Source organism: Nerophis ophidion, linkage group LG02, assembly GCF_033978795.1.
Source record: "Nerophis ophidion isolate RoL-2023_Sa linkage group LG02, RoL_Noph_v1.0, whole genome shotgun sequence".
In the NCBI taxonomy this organism is placed as follows: domain Eukaryota; kingdom Metazoa; phylum Chordata; class Actinopteri; order Syngnathiformes; family Syngnathidae; genus Nerophis; species Nerophis ophidion.
In genome coordinates, this window is record NC_084612.1 from 63,607,297 (window position 1) to 63,625,619 (window position 18,323).

The following is an 18,323-nucleotide window of genomic DNA, read 5'->3' on the forward strand; positions in this document are numbered from 1 at the left end:
TTCAAAGTAGAGACACCCAATGTAGCCCCGCCCATATTCACGCCCCGCCCACTATCGATGTGACGTTCACAAACGAATCGAGTGTTTTGAAAGGATCTTTTAAGTCAGGGGAGACCAAAGTGAGGCCCGGGGGCCATTTGCGGCCCGCAGCTAATTGTTTAGTGGCCCGCCACACATTCTGGAAATGCTTTTGCAAAAATAAAAAACACTAAAAAAAATGTAGAATGAGGTGAAATCTAACGGGGAAAAGTTGCAATGTTGACACAAAGCTGCCATGCAGGCTGTTTGTTTTTCTTTTGTTTTTCTTTATGTTGCTCTTATTGCCAATGCTAAAAATAAAAAAAAAAGTTTTTTGTTTTTTTTTTACTTAATGACTCCAAGGGGTCATTAAGTCAGAAGATTACTTTTTTTTAAATAATGAATTATTGACCTGGGCTTCACGGTGGAAGAGGGGTTAGTGCGTCTGCCTCACAATACGAAGGTCCTGCAGTCCTGGGATCTTTCCATGTGGAGTTTGCATGTTCTCCCCGTGACTGCGTGGGTTCCCTACGGGTGCTTCCTCCCACTTCCAAAGACATGCACCTGGGGATATGTTGATTGGAAAAACTAAATTGGCCCTAATGTGTGAATGTGAGTGTGAATGTTGTCTGTCTATCTGTGTTGGCCCTGCAATACGGTGGCGACTTGTCCAGGGTGTACCCCGCCTTCCGCCCGATTGTAGCTGAGATAGGCGCCAGCGACCCCAAAAAGGGAAAAAGCGGTAAAAAATGGATGGATGGATGGATTATTGACCTATTTAAAGGCCTACTGAAATAAGATTTTCTTATTTAAATGGGGATAGCAGGTCCATTCTATGTGTCATACTTGATCATTTCGCGATATTGCCATATTTTTGCTGAAAGGATTTAGTAGAGAACATCCACGATAAAATTTGCAACTTTCGGTCGCTAACAGAAAAGCCCTGCCTTTACTGGAAGTCGCAGACGATGACGTCACATGTTGATGGCTCCTCACATATTCACATTGTTTTTAATGGGAGCCTCCAACAAAAACAGCTATTCGGACCGAGAAAACGTCAATTTCCCCATTAATTTGAGGGAGGATGAAAGATTCGTGTTTGAGGATATTGATAGCGACGGACTAGAAAAGAAAAAAAAACGTGATTGCATTGGGATCGATTCAGAGGTTTTTAGACACATTTACTAGGATAATTCTGGGAAATCCCTTATCTTTCTATTGTGTTGCTAGGGTTTTAGTGAGTTTAACAGTACCTGATAGTCGGAGGTGAGTGTCCACGGGTGTGTTGACGCCAATGTCTCAGGGAAGTCGACGGCAGCTTTATGGACGGCGCAAGCTCAGCTGATCTCCGGTAAGAAGCAACTTTTTACCACAATTTTCTCACCGAAACCTGCTGGTTGACATTCGGTCGGGATCCATGTTCGCTTGACCGCTCTGATCCATAGTAAAGTTTCCCCTCCAGGAACTTTAAACAAGGAATCACCGTGTGTTTGTGTGGCTAAAGGCTAAAGCTTCCCAACACCATCTTTGTACTTTGACTTCTCCAATATTAATTGAACAAATTGCAAAAGATTCAGCAACACAGATGTCCAAAATACTGTGTAATTATGCGGTTAAAGCAGACAACTTTTAGCTGTGTGTGTGCAGCGCTCATATTTCCTAACAGCCCGTGAAGTCACGCGTACACGTCATTTCGAGACGTTTTCAAGAAAAAACTCCAAGGAAATTTAAAATTGCAATTTAGTAAACTAAAAAGGCCGTACTGGCATGTGTTGCAGTGTTAATATTTCATCATTGATATATAAACTATCAGACTGTGTGGTGGGTAGTAGTGGGTTTCAGTAGGCCTTTAAGGCTCCAATTACTTCAAATATTTCACTTTATAATGTTTTATGTGGAAAATATTACGTGCATATACTGTGTGGTTGCCATATAAAAAGTGTTTTCTTGGAAAAAAGAGCATAAAACCAACAAAATAATAGTTCAAACGTAAAATCGACAGATATATCTGAAGCTGATCTCGTAACTTAAGTGTTGCAAGTAAAACAAATAATAATAACAATGTATCACTTTATGAGTGGGGGACCTTTTGGATCCCAAAGATATTTAGTGAGATTTTATTTATTTTTTCACTGTGATTACTCAGAAATAATAATACATTTAAATCAATGGTGTCCTGCGTTATTGATCTTTTTAGGGCTCCAATTACTTCAGATCAAACATTGCTTTCTGAATGTTTTGGGCAATGGGGGAAATACTGCATACCGGTATTTCAGTTTTAATATAAAAAACTAAGTTGTCTTTGACTGAAAAGGCATAAAACCTTTTTTTTTTACTTTTTATCAACCTGAAGTTGATATAGAGATTTACTGTAAACGTTACTTAAAAAATGAAAATAATAATTTGACTTATTTTTGACATGTTAATGACGGAGACCCTCTACGGTCCCTGGGAGTCCTAAAGGTTAAAAAAAAAGAATCCATATATTTTCTTATGGTTGGAAAATGAAAAATATCAAAACGGCCCCCGCATGTTGTAATTTTTCTGTGTGTGGCCCTCAGTGGAAAAAGTTTGGACACAGATTCACAGTTGTGATACGCGGTATTTACACTATATTGCCAAAAGTATTTGGCCACCTTTCCAAATGATGAGAATCAGGTGTATAAAATCAAGCACTTAGGCATGGAGACGGTTTCTACAAACATTTTTGTTTACAAATGGGCGGCTCTCAGGAGCTCAGTGATTTCCAGCGTGGAACTGTCATAGGATGCCACATGTGCAACAAATCCAGTCGTGAAATTTCCCTCGCTCCTAAATATTCCAAAGTCAACTTTCGGCTTTATTATAAGAAAATGGAAGAGTTTGGGAACAACAGCAACTCAGCCACCAAGTGGTAGGCCACATAAACTAACAGAGAGGGGTCAGCGGATGCTGAAGCGCATAGTGTAAAGGGGTCGTCGATTTTCTGCACAGTCCGTTGCTACGGAGCTCCAAACTTCATGTGACCTTCTAATTAGCCCACCTACAGTACGCAGAAAGCTTCATGGACTTGGGTTTCCATGACCAAGCAGCTGCATCTAAGCCCTATAGTGGTGTAAAGCATGTCGCCACTGGACTCTAGAGCAGTGGAGACGAGTTCTCTGGAGTGATGCATCACACTTTTCCATCTGGCAATCAGATGGACGACTCTGGGTTTGGAGGTTGCCAGGAGAACGCTACATTTTTGGACTGCATTGTGCCGAGTGTGAAATTTGGTGGAGGAGGAATTATGGTGCAGGGTTGTTTTTCCCGGGTTGGGCTTGGTACCTTAGTTCCAGTGAAAGGAACTTCGAATGCTCCAGGACCAACATCAGTGTGACCTCACCAATGCGCTTTTGGGAGAATAGTGGAACATTCTAATAAACACACTCCACAACCTTGTGGACAGCCTTCCCAGAAAAAATTTAATTGCAAATATATTTCTCTAAATATATACGGATACAAAATTCATGGTAGTCATTTAATCGTTAATGGCGTGGCTCAGTGGAAGAGTGGCCGTGCGCAACCCGAAGGTCCCTGGTTCAATCCCCACCTAGTACCAACTTCGTCACGTCCGTTGTGTCTTTGAGCAAGACACTCCACCCTTGCTCCTGATGGGTGCTGGTTAGGGCCTTGCATGGCAGCTCCCTCCATCAGTGTGTGAATGTGTGTGTGAACGGGTAAATGTGGAAGTAGTGTCAAAGCGCTTTGAGTACCTTGAAGGTAGAAAAGCGCTATACAAGTACAACCCATTTTATAATGTATTATTGTTTACATGGGCTTCACGGTGCGTCTGCCTCACAATACGAAGGTCCTGCAGTCCTGGGTTCAGTCCCAGGCTTGGGATCTTTCTGTGTGGAGTTTGCATGTTTTCCCCATGAATGCGTGGGTTCCCTCTGGGTACTCCGGCTTCCTCCCACTTCCAAAGACATGCACCTGGGGATAGGTTGATTGGCAACACTAAATTGGCCCTAGTGTGTGAATGTGAGTGTGAATGTTGTCTGTCTAACTGTGTTGGCCCTGCGATGAGGTGGCGACTTGTCCAGGGTGCCCGATTGTAGCTGAGATAGGCGCCAGCGACCCCAAAAGGGAATAAGCGGTAGAAAATGGATGGATATTGTTTCCATTCGGCTAATTTGGTTTCTTTCGGTGTGTATCCAGCATTTTTAATACAGTACGATTACAGTATAATTTTGCTTTAAAATTAAAAAAAGAGATGTTTATTTAAAACATGTTAATAATTGCGTACCGTCATGAAGTGTACATTCTTGTGTTTGAAGCACATTACAGTATAATAACGCTTTACAGTATGTGTATTTGACTACCTCCTAGCGGTTAGTCGAGTTAGTGCAGCTATTTATATCCTTTCAGCTCAGGCAAATGACGCCACCACCCTGTCGCCTTAACACTTATACGTGAATATATATCATGTTTGGGAGGGATAGTAAAATATTCTTTTCAATAATTACGAGACAAATAAGCGAAATAGTATCCGTTAAAAACAAAGTCCAATCACTGTAACGTGAACTGATTGATAACCTTACAAGCAATCTCGAATTAACTTGATAACACTACAACACATAGCATGTATACATATTTAAAAAAAATAACGAATTATAAAAAAATAATACATTACAAATAGCTTAAAATTGACAAAAAATATATATATTTTAGTCAGGCGCCGCATGGTGACTCTACTTTGACCGAAACATTCGGGGTCCTTTTACTTTCACGTGCCTGCCGTCGTGAGTTCACCATGCCGAAGTCAAAGAGAGACAAGAAAAGTAAGCAAATGGACATTTATTATTGTTAATAGTTTGAGTACGTGGGCCTGTCTTTTACTTTACAGCTAAGTGAGTTACGTCGTTCATTTTTTTTGGGCAGCGAAGTAGTTGAAGCCTAAATGTGAACATAAAGGACTCTTAACATGCTAGTCTGCTAATCACTAACCTGAATTCCTTCTTACAGTTTCTTTAACAAAAACAGCCAAGAAGGGACTTGGGTCTAAACAGAAACTAATAGAAGAGGTGAGTGAGATGGAAAGTATTTACTGTCGTCTTCTATTACTTCATGTTGCATTTGAACTACTCTCTGTTTGGGTTTGAGTTTATTTCGAACATGTATGCATACTAGAGATGTCCGATAATGGCATTTTTTTGCCGATATCCGATATTGTCCAACTCTTAATTACCGATTCCGATAGCAACCGATACCGATATATACAATGATGGAATTAACACATTATTATGCCTAATGTTGTTGTGATGGCCTGCTGGATGCATTAAACCAGGGTCTCAGACATGCGGCCCGCGAGATGTTATTTTGCGGCCCGCACCTTGATGTGAAAATTTAATGTTAGTGCGGCCCGCAAGTTTTATATTAATTGCGCTTGACAGCGGCATGCTTGGCAACCCTCACGATTTTTCCGGGAGACTCCCGATTTTCAGGGCATCCTTTCTCTCAAATTTCTGTTGATCTCCATACTTGCCAACCCTCGACTCCCGAAATTCAGCGCCTCTCCCAAAAACCTCCCGGAAGAAATTTCCTCCCGAAATTCAGCTGGAGCTGGAGACCACGCCCCCTCCAGCTCAAACATGCACAGTACGAAGCTTGAAAAGTAGGATTGCAGGCGGCTCTGACGGCATTTAAAGTCATTTTTAAAAACGACTGCCAATCCTCCTTTTCGACCGGACGACCGCGGAGAATTAAAGTAGGAACACTCCAGAGGCAGAAGTTCATTAAGAGGGGTGGACTCACCGGCTCTCAGCCATGTTTCCGTCACACAGAGGAAGTCAAGTCCACCGCCCGCGGGAAGTGAAGAAATCCTTCAGGATAAACTTTTTGTTTGTCAAAGATCTTGCGTTCACAAGACCGAACCTGGCGGGGGCCAGCACATCCAAGGGCGCAGCTAATCCAGGTCGGGCCCGACACACAGCCCGCAGGTGGCGGGGGAGAGGAGCCACGAGGCGGGAAAGGAAGGCAGGAATCCGGCCAGGTGAAAAAGCTGACTGGGACGTCGGCAATAGAAGCAAACAACACAAAAACGAACAGAGCTGACAGCGAGAGATGGCAGGGCAAAGCACATACTGGCACCATCTTCTGGAAACTCGGAAGTGACGTTACTCAAATAGTGAAAGGTAAGTGTTGTTTTTTTTTTGTACCCAGCAAGCACAGTACAGTTCAATCAATCAATCAATCAATGTTTACTTGTATAGCCCTAAATCACTAGTGTCTCAAAGGGCTGCACAAACCACTACGACATCCTCGGTAGGCCCACATAAGGGCAAGGAAAACTCACACCCAGTGGGACGTCGGTAACAATGATGACTATGAGAACCTTGGAGAGGAGGAAAGCAATGGATATCGAGCGGGTCTAACATGATACTGTGAAAGTTCAATCCATAATGGATCCAACACAGTCTCGAGAGTCCAGTCCAAAGCGGATCCAACACAGCAGCGAGAGTCCCGTTCACAGCGGAGCCAGCAGGAAACCATCCCAAGCGGAGGCGGATCAGCAGCGCACAGATGTCCCCAGCTGATACACAGGCAAGCAGTACATGGCCACCGGATCGGACCGGACCCCCTCCACAAGGTAGAGTGGGATGTAGGAGGAAAAGAAAAGAAACGGCAGAACAAGTGTTTTTATTACTGTGTATTTGATAGGTGCCGTCTGAAATTCAACTATTTCTTTTGTTTATTTATATATAATAAAATAAATATATATAGCTAGAATTCACGGAAAGTTAAGTATTTCATATATACATATATAATAATTACAGCCAATATAAAAATATTGGCTGTAAATATACTCTCCTCTTAACCACGCCCCCAAACCACGCCCCCCACCTCCCGAAATCGGAGGTCTCAAGGTTGGCAAGTATGTTGATCTCTTAGCCAAACACCAACGTTCAGAGGGTGCCGTAATGGGGCTGCCTTTAGCGCCCTCTACAACCTGTGCAAACAGCGTGCCAGCCAGGTCATATGTTGTATCTGACTTTTGAACATACACGTATGTGACTGCAAGGCATACTAGGTCAACAGCCATGCAGGTCACCGTGAGGGTGGCCTTATTAACAACTTTAACACTGTTACAAATATGCGCCACACTGTGAACCCACACCAAACAAGAATGACAAACACATTCTGCAGACACACGTGTGTCTGCAGAAGCCTCATACAACATGTGGCTCGCCCGTCACGCTGTTTGTATGACGTACAGGTGGACGCGATGACATGTTGTAGAGGACATTGAAAGGCAGTGCTATCACGGCACGCCCTAAATATTGTTGGCCGGGCGAAAATCGGGACAAATTCGGGAGAATGGTTGCCCCGGGAGATTGTCGGGACGTGCACTGAAATGTGGGAGTCTCCCGGAAAAATCGAGAGGGTTGGCAAGTATGTTGCTAGGGCGAGAAAGCCATTCAAAGAAGGTGAATTGATTAAAAGGTGCATGTTAGATTTTTTAGGAAATATTTTCTTGCAGCCCAGCCTCACCCTGTTTCTGCACCCAGTGGCCCCCAGGTAAATTGAGTTTGAGACCCCTGCATTAAACAATGTAACAAGGTTTTCCAAAATAAATCAACTCAAGTTATGGACAAAAATGCCAAGATGGCACTGCCATATTCATTATTTAAGTCACAAAGGGCATTGTTTTTTTTAACATGCCTCAAAACGGCAGCTTGGAATTTGGGACATGCTCTCCCTGAGAGCGCATGAGGAGGTTGAGGTGGGCGGGGGTAGTGTGGGTGTATATCGTAACATCCCGGAAGAGTTAGTGCTGCAAGGGTTTCTGGGTATTTGTTCTTTTGTGTTACGGTGTGGATGTTCTCCCAAAATGTGTTTGTCTTTTTTTTGTGTGTGGGTTCACAGTGTGGTGCATATTTGTAACAGTGTTATAGTTGTTTATACGGCCACTCTGTGTGAGCTGTATGCCTGTTGACCAAGTATGCAATGCATTCACTTGTGTGTGTGAATAGCCGTAGATAATATGGAACTGGGATGGCACGCAAAGGAAGTGCCTTTAAGGTTTATTGGCGCTCTGTACTTCTCCAACTACGTCCGTGTACTCAGCGGTGTCTTAAAAAGTCATAAATTTTACTTTTTGAAACCGATACTGACAATTTCCAATATTACATTTTAAAGCATTTACCGGCCGATGATATCAGCAGTCCGATATTTTCGGACATCCCTACCGAAGGTCTTAAGTGTTGTAAGTGCATACAAATGTTCTAAATTACCATCCATCCATCCATCCATTTTCTACCGCTTGTCCCTCTTTTGGGGTTACGGGGGGTTGCTGGAGCCTATCTCAGCTGCACTCGGGCGGAAAGCGGGGTACAACCGGGACAAGTCGCCACCTCATCGCAGGGCCAACACAGCGAGACAGACAACATTCACACTCACATTCACTCACTCGGGCCAATTACATTTTCCTCTAATATTTCTCCTGTTATTTTGAGAATATCCATCCATTCATTTTCTAACGCTTATTCCCTTCGGGGTGGTGGGGGTCGCTGGAGCCTATCTCATCTACAGTTGTTATATACTCTTGAGTAGCAGGTTATAGTTTGCTTTGTGTGTATAATTTTAGCTGTTTGCAAATTCACTATGTCGTGGGATTTCAGTATCTTTGATTCAATAAACAAGGGTTTGTATGTTTTCTATATCCAACATTATGTATTATTCTAACTGATCTTTTTTGATTGTTTTCTAGTTACGGAAATGTGTGGACACCTACAAATACTTGTTTATCTTCTCTGTGGCCAACATGAGGAATAACAAGCTGAAAGACCTCAGGGCGGCATGGAAACACAGCAGGTACCACGCAGGCTCCCTTTTTAAAAAGGGTAATCATCGAGGGCAGTGGTCCCCGATCTTTTTGTAACTGCGTACCGGCCAACGTTTGACAAGGTTACATTAAAAGCGAATATAAAGTGCTTGAGAATTATAACTCACAGCAACGCTAAATCAATGGGAGCCCTGAGCTTTTTTCTCTGCAACGAGACGGTCCCAACTGGGATAATGGGAGACAAAGACACGCAAAGTGTGTTGCTTATGTACAGTCTGCTTCGATTGATTGATTGAATTTTTTATTAGTAGATTGCACAGTACAGTACATATTCCGTACAATTGACCACTAAATGGTAACACCCGAATGCGTTTTTCAACTTTTTTAAGTCGGGCTCCACATTAATCAATTCATGGTACAAATATATACTATCAGCATAATACAGTCATCACACAAGTAAATCATCAGAGTATACACATTGAATTATTTACAATCGGGGGGTGAGATGTAGGGGGGGTTAGGTTTGGTTGCTATCAGCACTTCAGTCATCAACAATTATATCATCTGAGCAATGGACATTGAAATAGTGTAGGTTTGACTTCGTAGGACATGTACAGCGAGCAGTGAACAATAGTGAGCTCAGAAAGCATAAGAACAAGTACATACATTTGATTATTAACAATCCGGGGAGGTGGGATGTGGTGGGGGCATGGGGTTAGGCTAGGGTTGTAGTTGACTGGAGGTGTTCTTTTAGTGCGGTTTTGAAGGAGGATAGAGATGCACTTTGTTCTACACCTGTTGGTAGTGCATTCCACATTGATGTGGCATAGAAGGAGAATGACTTAGGACCTTTGTTAGATCAGAATCTGGGTTTAACGTGGTTTGTGGAGCTATCCTGGTGTGATTATGGCGGTCATTTACGTTATGGAAGTAGTTTGACATGTACTTCGGTATCAGGGAGGTGTAGCGAATTTTATAGACTAGGCTCAGTGCAAGTTGTTTTACTCTGTCATCCACCTTGAGCCAGACCACTTTGGAAAAGTGGGTAGGAGTGAGGTGTGATTTTGGGGTGGAGGTCTAGAAGTAACCTGACTAGATTGTTCTGGGATGTTTGGAGTCTAGATTTGAGGGTATTGGAGGTGCTGGGGTACCAGGAGGTGCATGCGCATTCGGAAAAGGGTTGAATGAAAGCTCCCGCTAGAATCTTCATGGTGCTCTTGTTGACCAGAGAGGAGATTCTGTCGTCGTTTTGTTTTGGTGGCTGTCACTGCAGAAAATCCCGCTTAACACAGATAGGATGTCAGAAATGGCAACAGGGTTTTCAGTGCTCTGTTGGCGATCTCGGGATATTCTGCCATGACTTTAATCCTGAACATCGTTAGAGTTTTTGTCTCAAACCCACTTTTTTAAGGCTGCCATCATTTGTGATCTCCAGCTGTTGATCTTCTTCTTGCACAGACAGGCTGGATTCACCCAGTTTGTTGACAAATGGGTCGCGGATCCATTCCTTGGCCATTCGTGGGTCCTTTGAAGTTGGGAAGTAGCGCTCAAACTTTTAAAAGCACAGAGAGGTGATCGTGTACCAGCTTGGTAAATGAAGGCGCAGGCTCAGTCTCACACAAAATCCTCCGTAATGTTTGAGGTCGCCGCATATTATGCAGATCGGACTTCATGTGTGCGAATCACCTGTTGCAATAAATCCATATTTCAAGTAGGACTCCTGGTATTAGATAGATAGTACTTTGATACCTTCAGGAAAATTAAAATTGTCTGTTTAAAGCTTTCCTTTTGTTGGAAGTCGTAGGTTGTTCTTCTCTCTCTTCACTGTGCCTTTTCTCCTTCACAAAGAAACTTTCCAAAGACGTCTGTTTTTTTCTCGCTTTGCTAGCTGGGTTAAATTTTGGCGCTCAAGTGACCAAGATGAATCCGGTCATTATTCAAAATAAAAGACTTTTCAAAATAAAAGATAGGTCGAGCTCAGATAATAAATAAAACGGAAAAAAATAATTTTTTCTTGTTCCGCCCGGTACCAATCGAACCACGGACCGGTACCAGGCCGTGGCCCGGGGGTTGGGGACCACTGATCTAGGGTGATATGTCTGTACGGGTGATATAATTTTCCCTTTCCCACAGGTTTTTCTTTGGCAAAAATAAAGTCATGATGGTAGCCATTGGTAAAGGAGAAACAGACGAATACAAGGACAATTTGTGCAAGGTAAGAATTATGGCTCTTGCTATTAGGGCTGTACATGTTTGAGAAAAAAAACTAATCGCGATTCTTGCGTCCAACCATGTGATTGCGATTATATTTTGTACATATCGGTGTTGGCGTTAACACAATTTTTGTGTCTTTTTACGCATTAAAATCAGAAAGAAAGCGCAATTCCAGAAGTCCAAATGTTTTTATTTTTTTTTACTGCCCAGTTCGTTTTTTTTGTTATTTTTAGATCGATTATAGTTTTTCGTCAGTGTTTGTTTTGTTTATATTTGCCGTGTCAAATTTCTGTCCCTGTTTATCGCGTTTTTATTGGTCGTAAATTTGGGTCCGCTGAAAGTTTTATCATTCACAAATACTACCTCAGTTTGCACTTGGACAATTTTACCGCGAGGCGTTGTCAAAAGAAAGACTTCAGGGTACTATGGTGAGTGTAAAGTAGGGCTGAGTGGTATATCGAATATACTCGATTTATCGCGGGTTTTTCTCTGTGCAATATAGAAAATGACCATATCGTGAGTATTCATGTATATGTTCTCACGCAGTTGCTTTTAGCTGCCGGCATTAAACTTCAGGCTTTTCTCACTCTTTTTTTGTCTCCTTCTCACAGATCCTTAAAAAAAGCGCAATTTCTTGCATACTTCACATACTGTCGCGCGTGCAACGTCATACATCCTCGCGGAGCAGAGCGGTAGCAGCATGAGTAACGTTAGCTGTGGTAGGTGGTACAAGCGGAGTCGTGCGAGTGGTAATACAAGAGAGCGAAAGATGTGAATCTGGTAAAAAAAAATGGAAGAAGAAGAAATAATTACCAAGAAAAACAGCACACGGTCCATCGTCTGGCAGGGGTTTGGCTTTAAGCGGGAATGTGTTGAACAGACAACCGTGATATGTCAAGTATGCGGCAAAAGCGTTGCTACAAAAAGTAGCAGCACTACTAATTTGTAGCATAAATTGAAAAGTTACCCGCTAGAGAGCAAAGAGTGCTTGAAACTCTGCATGTAAACACCCAACAAAATGCCGAAGCAACGAGCAACCCAATTGTGCCTGGCATCTTCCATTTCCACATCAACAAAAAAGAGTCAACTGAAAGAGATAACGTCCCCAGTAACCTACCACATAGCGAAGGACATACACTGTTTGATTTCCTATCCATCCGTCCATTTTCTACCGCTTGTCCCTTTCGGGGTCGCGGGGTGTGCTGGAGCCTACCTCTGCTGCATTTGGGCGGTAAGCGGGGTACACCCTGGACAAGTTACCACCTCATCATAGGGCCAACACAGACAACATTAACACTCACATTCACACACGACAGCCAATTTAGTGTTGCCAATCAACCTATCCCCAGGTGCATGTCCTATTATGCAGCTAATTTTTATTTTACAGTTTTTTAAATATCCCTTGTGACATCATGCACAAAAGTGCACTTTATTTGTTTTAAAATATTGTAGTGGCACTATGTACAAAAAGTGCACTTGAATTTAGTGTTGTTTTGATATGTCATCTTAGTGACATCATGTACAAAAGTGCACTAATACATTGTGTTAAAATATCTCTGACAATCTTGCACTTTCTGTTTTGAAATTACATGAATGTGTGCCACTGCTTAATAACTGTTTGATAAATACATTTTTGATAAATTGACTTAGTTGTGATTTCCCTCTCTGCATGAAAGTTTAAAATTAGCATTTATTAATGAGTATGAACAAGAATGTTATAATGTAGACACATAGAATCATCAAACTGCTGTGATTATATGCATCAAGTCTTCATTCAAGGCCTAAGGCTAAATATCGAGATATATATCATGTATCGTGACATGGCCTAAAAATATTGAGATACTAATAAAAGGCCATATCGCCCAGCTCGGCATTTTTGTTTGTTTTGTTTTTATTTATTTATCTATGTTCTTATGTTTTTATGTATGATTTTTGCACTAAATTTGTTAGCATACAATTTCATTGTACAATGTACAATGACAATAAAGATATATTCTATTCTATTCTTTGTTCGTTCGTGATGATGGGCTCATATTGTTTGAAGCTGAAATATTCCCACAATGGGACATTTGGCTTTGTTACCGTATTTTTTTCTCCTCCTTTTTGTCACTTTGCAAACTCCTCACTAACGAATTGTGAGGCTCTCTGTCCGTGCTTCCTGTGTGTATTAAAAGCTAGCGGTCCTGTTCTCCGTCGACCAAGAAAAAGATTGTGAATAACTTAAAAAAGGGTTCACTGCGTTCACCTAATTCTAATGTTAAACGTGCTCCGGTGCAGAGCGTGAGAGATGAAGAAACGTGAGGCTCAACAATTTCGATCGGCGAACATATGTCACTCAAATGCCAGTGAGGGTGGACAAAAAAACCCCATTCGCCTCTTGGGGTTAAATTTATCGTGCTAAATAAAACGTCCTGTGCACCCCTATATTGTATCCTAAACTACAAAATTTGTCCAGATTGCAACCGTTTTTGCATGATAATCTACGCATTGTGTTCCCTGCAGTCATAGTTATTAAGGTCCAAGCCAATAATAGAATAATATTTAATGTACAACACACAAGTTGTTTATGGTTCCATTTTTAATAGTTTTTTTGCTCCTTGCCTCTGTCCACATGTAGGTCAGCAAATATCTTCGAGGAGAAGTGGGAGTATTATTCACAAATAAAACCAAGACAGAGGTGCAAGAGTAAGTAAGCGTTTGTGTTTCTCCCAGGCTGCACTGGCAACGCTACATGACTTTGTCAAATGTGCATAATTGGCCCTGATGTAGAGCAGGGTTTTTTTTAGGGTGGACGTATACACCAAGCTTTTTGGGTTGTCATAAGGAAAGTGCAACATTAGCTCATATTTTTTACATTTTCTTTAACAACAGAACTTTAAGTTCATGTCTTACGAGTGTTAATACAATAAAAATATTTCCTGAGCTTTTTGTAAGTGTGAATTCATCTAGGTAATTAAGAAATTAGTAGGTAAATTAAATATAGTCCAGGAAAGGATAATATAACAACTGCTGGTGTGTCAGCATAGTCTGGTTGTACGGCATACAGCTACTAATGAATTGTCCCTTTCCGTGACTCCGAAAGGTACACGCGGTAGAAAATGGATGGATAGATAGAACATGTCAAATCTGAAGGTAACCAGATTCAACAGTTAATGAACAAGTAGATTAATAATCCATTTTCTACTGCTTGTCCCTCATAATTTTGACATAATGGAAAATGACAAAATGTTACTGCATACTTCCGCAGCCAAATCAGGAACCTTTGTTTGCTAACATACTGTTAAAAGAGAAGTTGTCTCGTATGTTTACGATATTTAATGCCAAAATTTTAGTAGTAATAGAAAAAAGGTATTTGTTGTTGATTTTAATGTTTTCCTTTTATAGGTATTTCAATCATTTCAAAGATTCAGACTATGCACGTGCAGGAAACCCGGCTCAGATGGAGGTAACCTTCGAAGAGGGCCCCTTGGAGCACTTTCCTCACTCGATGGAGCCTCAGTTGAGGCAACTGGGCCTCCCCACTGCTCTCAAGAAGGGTTGGAATCTAATACGTTTGACTTTTGGCAATCAGTTTTGATTTATTACATTATTTTCACAAACGATTGTCTTGTGTGTATGCAAGGTGTGGTGACGCTGCTGAAAGAACACACCGTCTGCAAATATGAAGAGGTCCTCACCCCGGAGCAGGCTCGCATTCTAGTAAGTTCTCCAGTTTATGGACGTACAGTCAAACCTCGGTTTTAGACATTTTTTATATTATGTTGGTTAGTGATGCAATTAATTTAATATTTTAATATTCAAATAGTGATTATTTTTTTTTATTTGTTGACTAGTCAAACAATTGTTGCTTATAAAATCTGCTGTACACGTTCGATTTTTACTTAATTTGAACTCATTTTCTAAAGCTATTATATTAATTTGTAACAAAAAACTAATAAATTCAGAACTAATGGTTTTACTTTATAAATAACTGCAGGGGAAAAACAAGTACAGAGTTGCAGTTCAAGATATCCCTAAAACTGACTTGAGTGCAAAAAATCTTATTGAAATCTATTTTTATTCAGTACGGTTGGGATTATTTTATTGGGGACGGCGTGGCGCACTGGTAGAGTGGCCGGGCGCAACCCGAGGGTCACTGGTTCAATCACCACCTAGTACCAACCTCGTCACGTCCGTTGTGTCCTGAGCAAGACTCTTCACCCTTGCTCCTGATGGGTGCTGGTTAGCGCCTTGCATGGCAGCTCCCTCCATCATTGTGTGACAGTGTGTGTGAATGGGTGAATGTGGAATAAGTGTCAAATCGCTTTGAGTACCTTGAAGGTAGAAAAGCGCTATACAAGTACAACCCATTTATTTAGATGTTATTTTCTAAATGGATTAATACTGGAATCATAAATTTTCCTTATCAAAGTAGAAACGTTTGCATCCTTTACTTTTTTTCTTTGCTGTCTACTGCAAAGTATAGAAATGTTAATTAAATTGGTAAAATCTGTGAAATTAAAGACTGGTATTTTACACACAAAAGTAATTATCACCTCTTTGGCCGCTAGTATTCGTTTTAAAAATAGTAACGTGTTGTGCATAGCTGTCCAGCTGCTATGAGGCATACATTTGGCTTTGCAAAGTTTACACGCCACTGACATTCCTCGCTTATTTTCATTGAAATTTTTATAGAGTGTTTGGGTGTAATTATATTTTCAGTTATTCGTTTCTTGCTCCGTAATCACCAACCATCTTTCTTACTCTTGCACAATGTCTCTGATGTAAAATAAACCGCGCATTTAAATTTTATTCAGGTAAGGCTTTGACAACTCCAAATATCTGTCGACTATTTAAACAAATTGTCTCAGTTATCATAACGCATAATGCTGCATGTAAAAAGCTGGTCCGCTTGCCTGCGTATCATCATGTGCAATAGACTACACAAACCTTAATCTCAATTACGACCGCAAAATAATCCACCGTGGGACCAAAGAAAGTTGTGTGTCCACTTTGATGAAGTAGTTGAAAAACACTATTCATTTCAAGAAAGGACTTGAAGCACAATACAAAGATGGCATCCGTCTCTCTTTCTTCCTCTTCTCTACTTTCCGTCTTTGCCAACAAGAATCTTTAACGAATGTATGAGTAAAGTTAAATGTTTGTTTATCCATTTTTTTTTCATCATTTAATGTATCGCGCAGGGTTTTTTCACGGTGCCAATATTTAGTCATATCATTTGTATAACCAGTAGTGATGCATTTATTTTCTTTAAAAAGGCTAAGAAAAATGTTATACATACATTAGTAACACATTTGTGTAATTAGTATTAACATAATGTTTTGCTTTAATTTTTATTTAAAATGTTGCTGCACTATGTAGAAAACTTTTCAACTTTCTATGTCACCGGGAAAAAAATTATGGAATGTTCTTCCATCCATCCATTTTCAACTGCCGATCAGCTGTATTCGGGCAGAAGGCGATGTACACTCTGGACATACAGTTGTTAAATTTTGTTGAAAAAAACATAACACAGAACACATTTATTTCAAATGGATTGGGAGATTCCATTTTTTTTTTACACTCAACTTGATCTAAAATTAAACTGTTACTACCACAATTTATTTTGGTCAGGTGTGTATTTTTACAAAATAAACAACTGGACATCATCCAAGTGATGTGATTCCATAATTTTTCCAGGAGTTGTAGAAAGTTATCTGATACTTTTAGCGGCTTTTGTTAAAATTGAAAACTATTATCAACAAATCTAGCATCTTCTCCTGGTGTTATTGGAGACTGTTCTCGTGTTTATATATTATTTACTTCTGTCGCTCGATGTGATAGACGAACAGCAAGAGCTGCAGGGAGCATCTACTTCCCCGAAACACTCAGTGATGTCACACTTGCTTGGCGTTGCCATTCCAGTGGCACTTTCTCTTCTTGAAAGAGCGCCACTGTCCTCTTAATATTTGCTCATTGAGGATTTTGTAGATCGTTGTTTACAGGAATATCTCAGATACGCTATCTTGGCCTTATTTCTTATGTTAGTTGTTTTTACACCAATACTCCAAGACAAATTCCTTGTATGTGTAAATATACTTGGCAATAAAAACGATTCTTATATATTAAAGTACGTCCACATCGCGGGCATGCTGCCTCAGCTCAAGACAATCACGTCCATCTTGCTTATGTCATTGCAACATCCTGTTTCAGTGATCAGATATTGGCAGAAAAATGTTTGGTGCATCATTAGTCAGTACTGCGTAAATAGGCTGTATAAAATTTATTCATACACTATTACTTTATATGTATATTTGTTTTCAAGTTCAAACCCAATTTTTTCAGGTGTGCAGGTTTTTATTTTGCAGTTACATGTAGGGAAACTCCTTCCCTGTTATTTTCTCCATGTAAAACAATTTATAAAATGTTGTAAATCATGGGTGTCTGGAACAGATTAAATCATTTTACATTATTTCTGTGAAAAAATTGCATCAGTTTTTCGTCCTTTTGGAATGAATTACTGATGAAAACCGGGGTTTGACTAATTGCCAAAAACAGGAAATAACTATTGTGTCTCGCTGACAGAAACTGTTTGGCATCGCGATGGCAGAGTTCAAGGTGCAGATCAAGTGCATGTGGAGCTCCGAAACATGCGAGTTTGAAAACTTGGCAGGCAACGAAGCGCCCATGCAGGACGATGAAGACGACAAGGATGATGAGGGGGATGCAGAGTGAAACCCAGGCTTGTGGAATTTGTATTATTTTTTTTTTTTTTACCAAATCCAGACCATGAACTTCTGTCCTTCACAGTGACCTCACTGTACTAAAATACTGACTATCAAACTATAAGTTTTGGTGGTTTTAATAACCGCCTGGCCTAACAATGACCACAAATAATCCATAAATCAAGAAAGTTCCTGTAATATCTCCTTTTTAAGTGATGACACACTCACATGTGCTGTATGTAGAGCAGAGTGATGAGGAAAAAAGGAAATTGAAATACTTGTTACTTTTGAGAAATGTCACCACCACGTGGAAGGTCTTAGTATTACATGCACCAATCTGTAATCTGTTTTGTGATGTGAAATTTTGTTTTAAAGAGATAACTTTTTATGAAAAAACGTTTCTTACCCATACCTTGATGTGAACCCAAACCGTGGAGGAATAGTAGAGATATTTATGAACAATCTTGCCTTCTTCCAAACTTGCTCTAAACAAGCCATTTGAAATGTGTCTCCATGTTTTCAAACATGTGACATTGTAATCTGACACTCTAGACAGTAACTTCCTTTTTTCTCCTCTTTCG

General features: G+C 40.6%; 1 protein-coding gene across 1 annotated transcript; it reads left to right on the top strand.

Moving 5' to 3' along the window:
• The first annotated feature begins 4,718 nt into the window (after window positions 1-4,718).
• mrto4 (MRT4 homolog, ribosome maturation factor) lies at window positions 4,719-18,204 on the top strand. Its single transcript, XM_061888334.1, has 8 exons — window positions 4,719-4,820; window positions 5,005-5,063; window positions 8,750-8,853; window positions 10,958-11,039; window positions 13,656-13,723; window positions 14,423-14,574; window positions 14,661-14,737; window positions 17,603-18,204. Exons 1-8 carry the CDS (start codon window positions 4,793-4,795, stop codon window positions 17,750-17,752), a joined length of 720 nt encoding a protein of 239 aa, XP_061744318.1. The 5' UTR covers window positions 4,719-4,792; the 3' UTR covers window positions 17,753-18,204.
• Window positions 18,205-18,323: the final 119 nt, after the last annotated feature.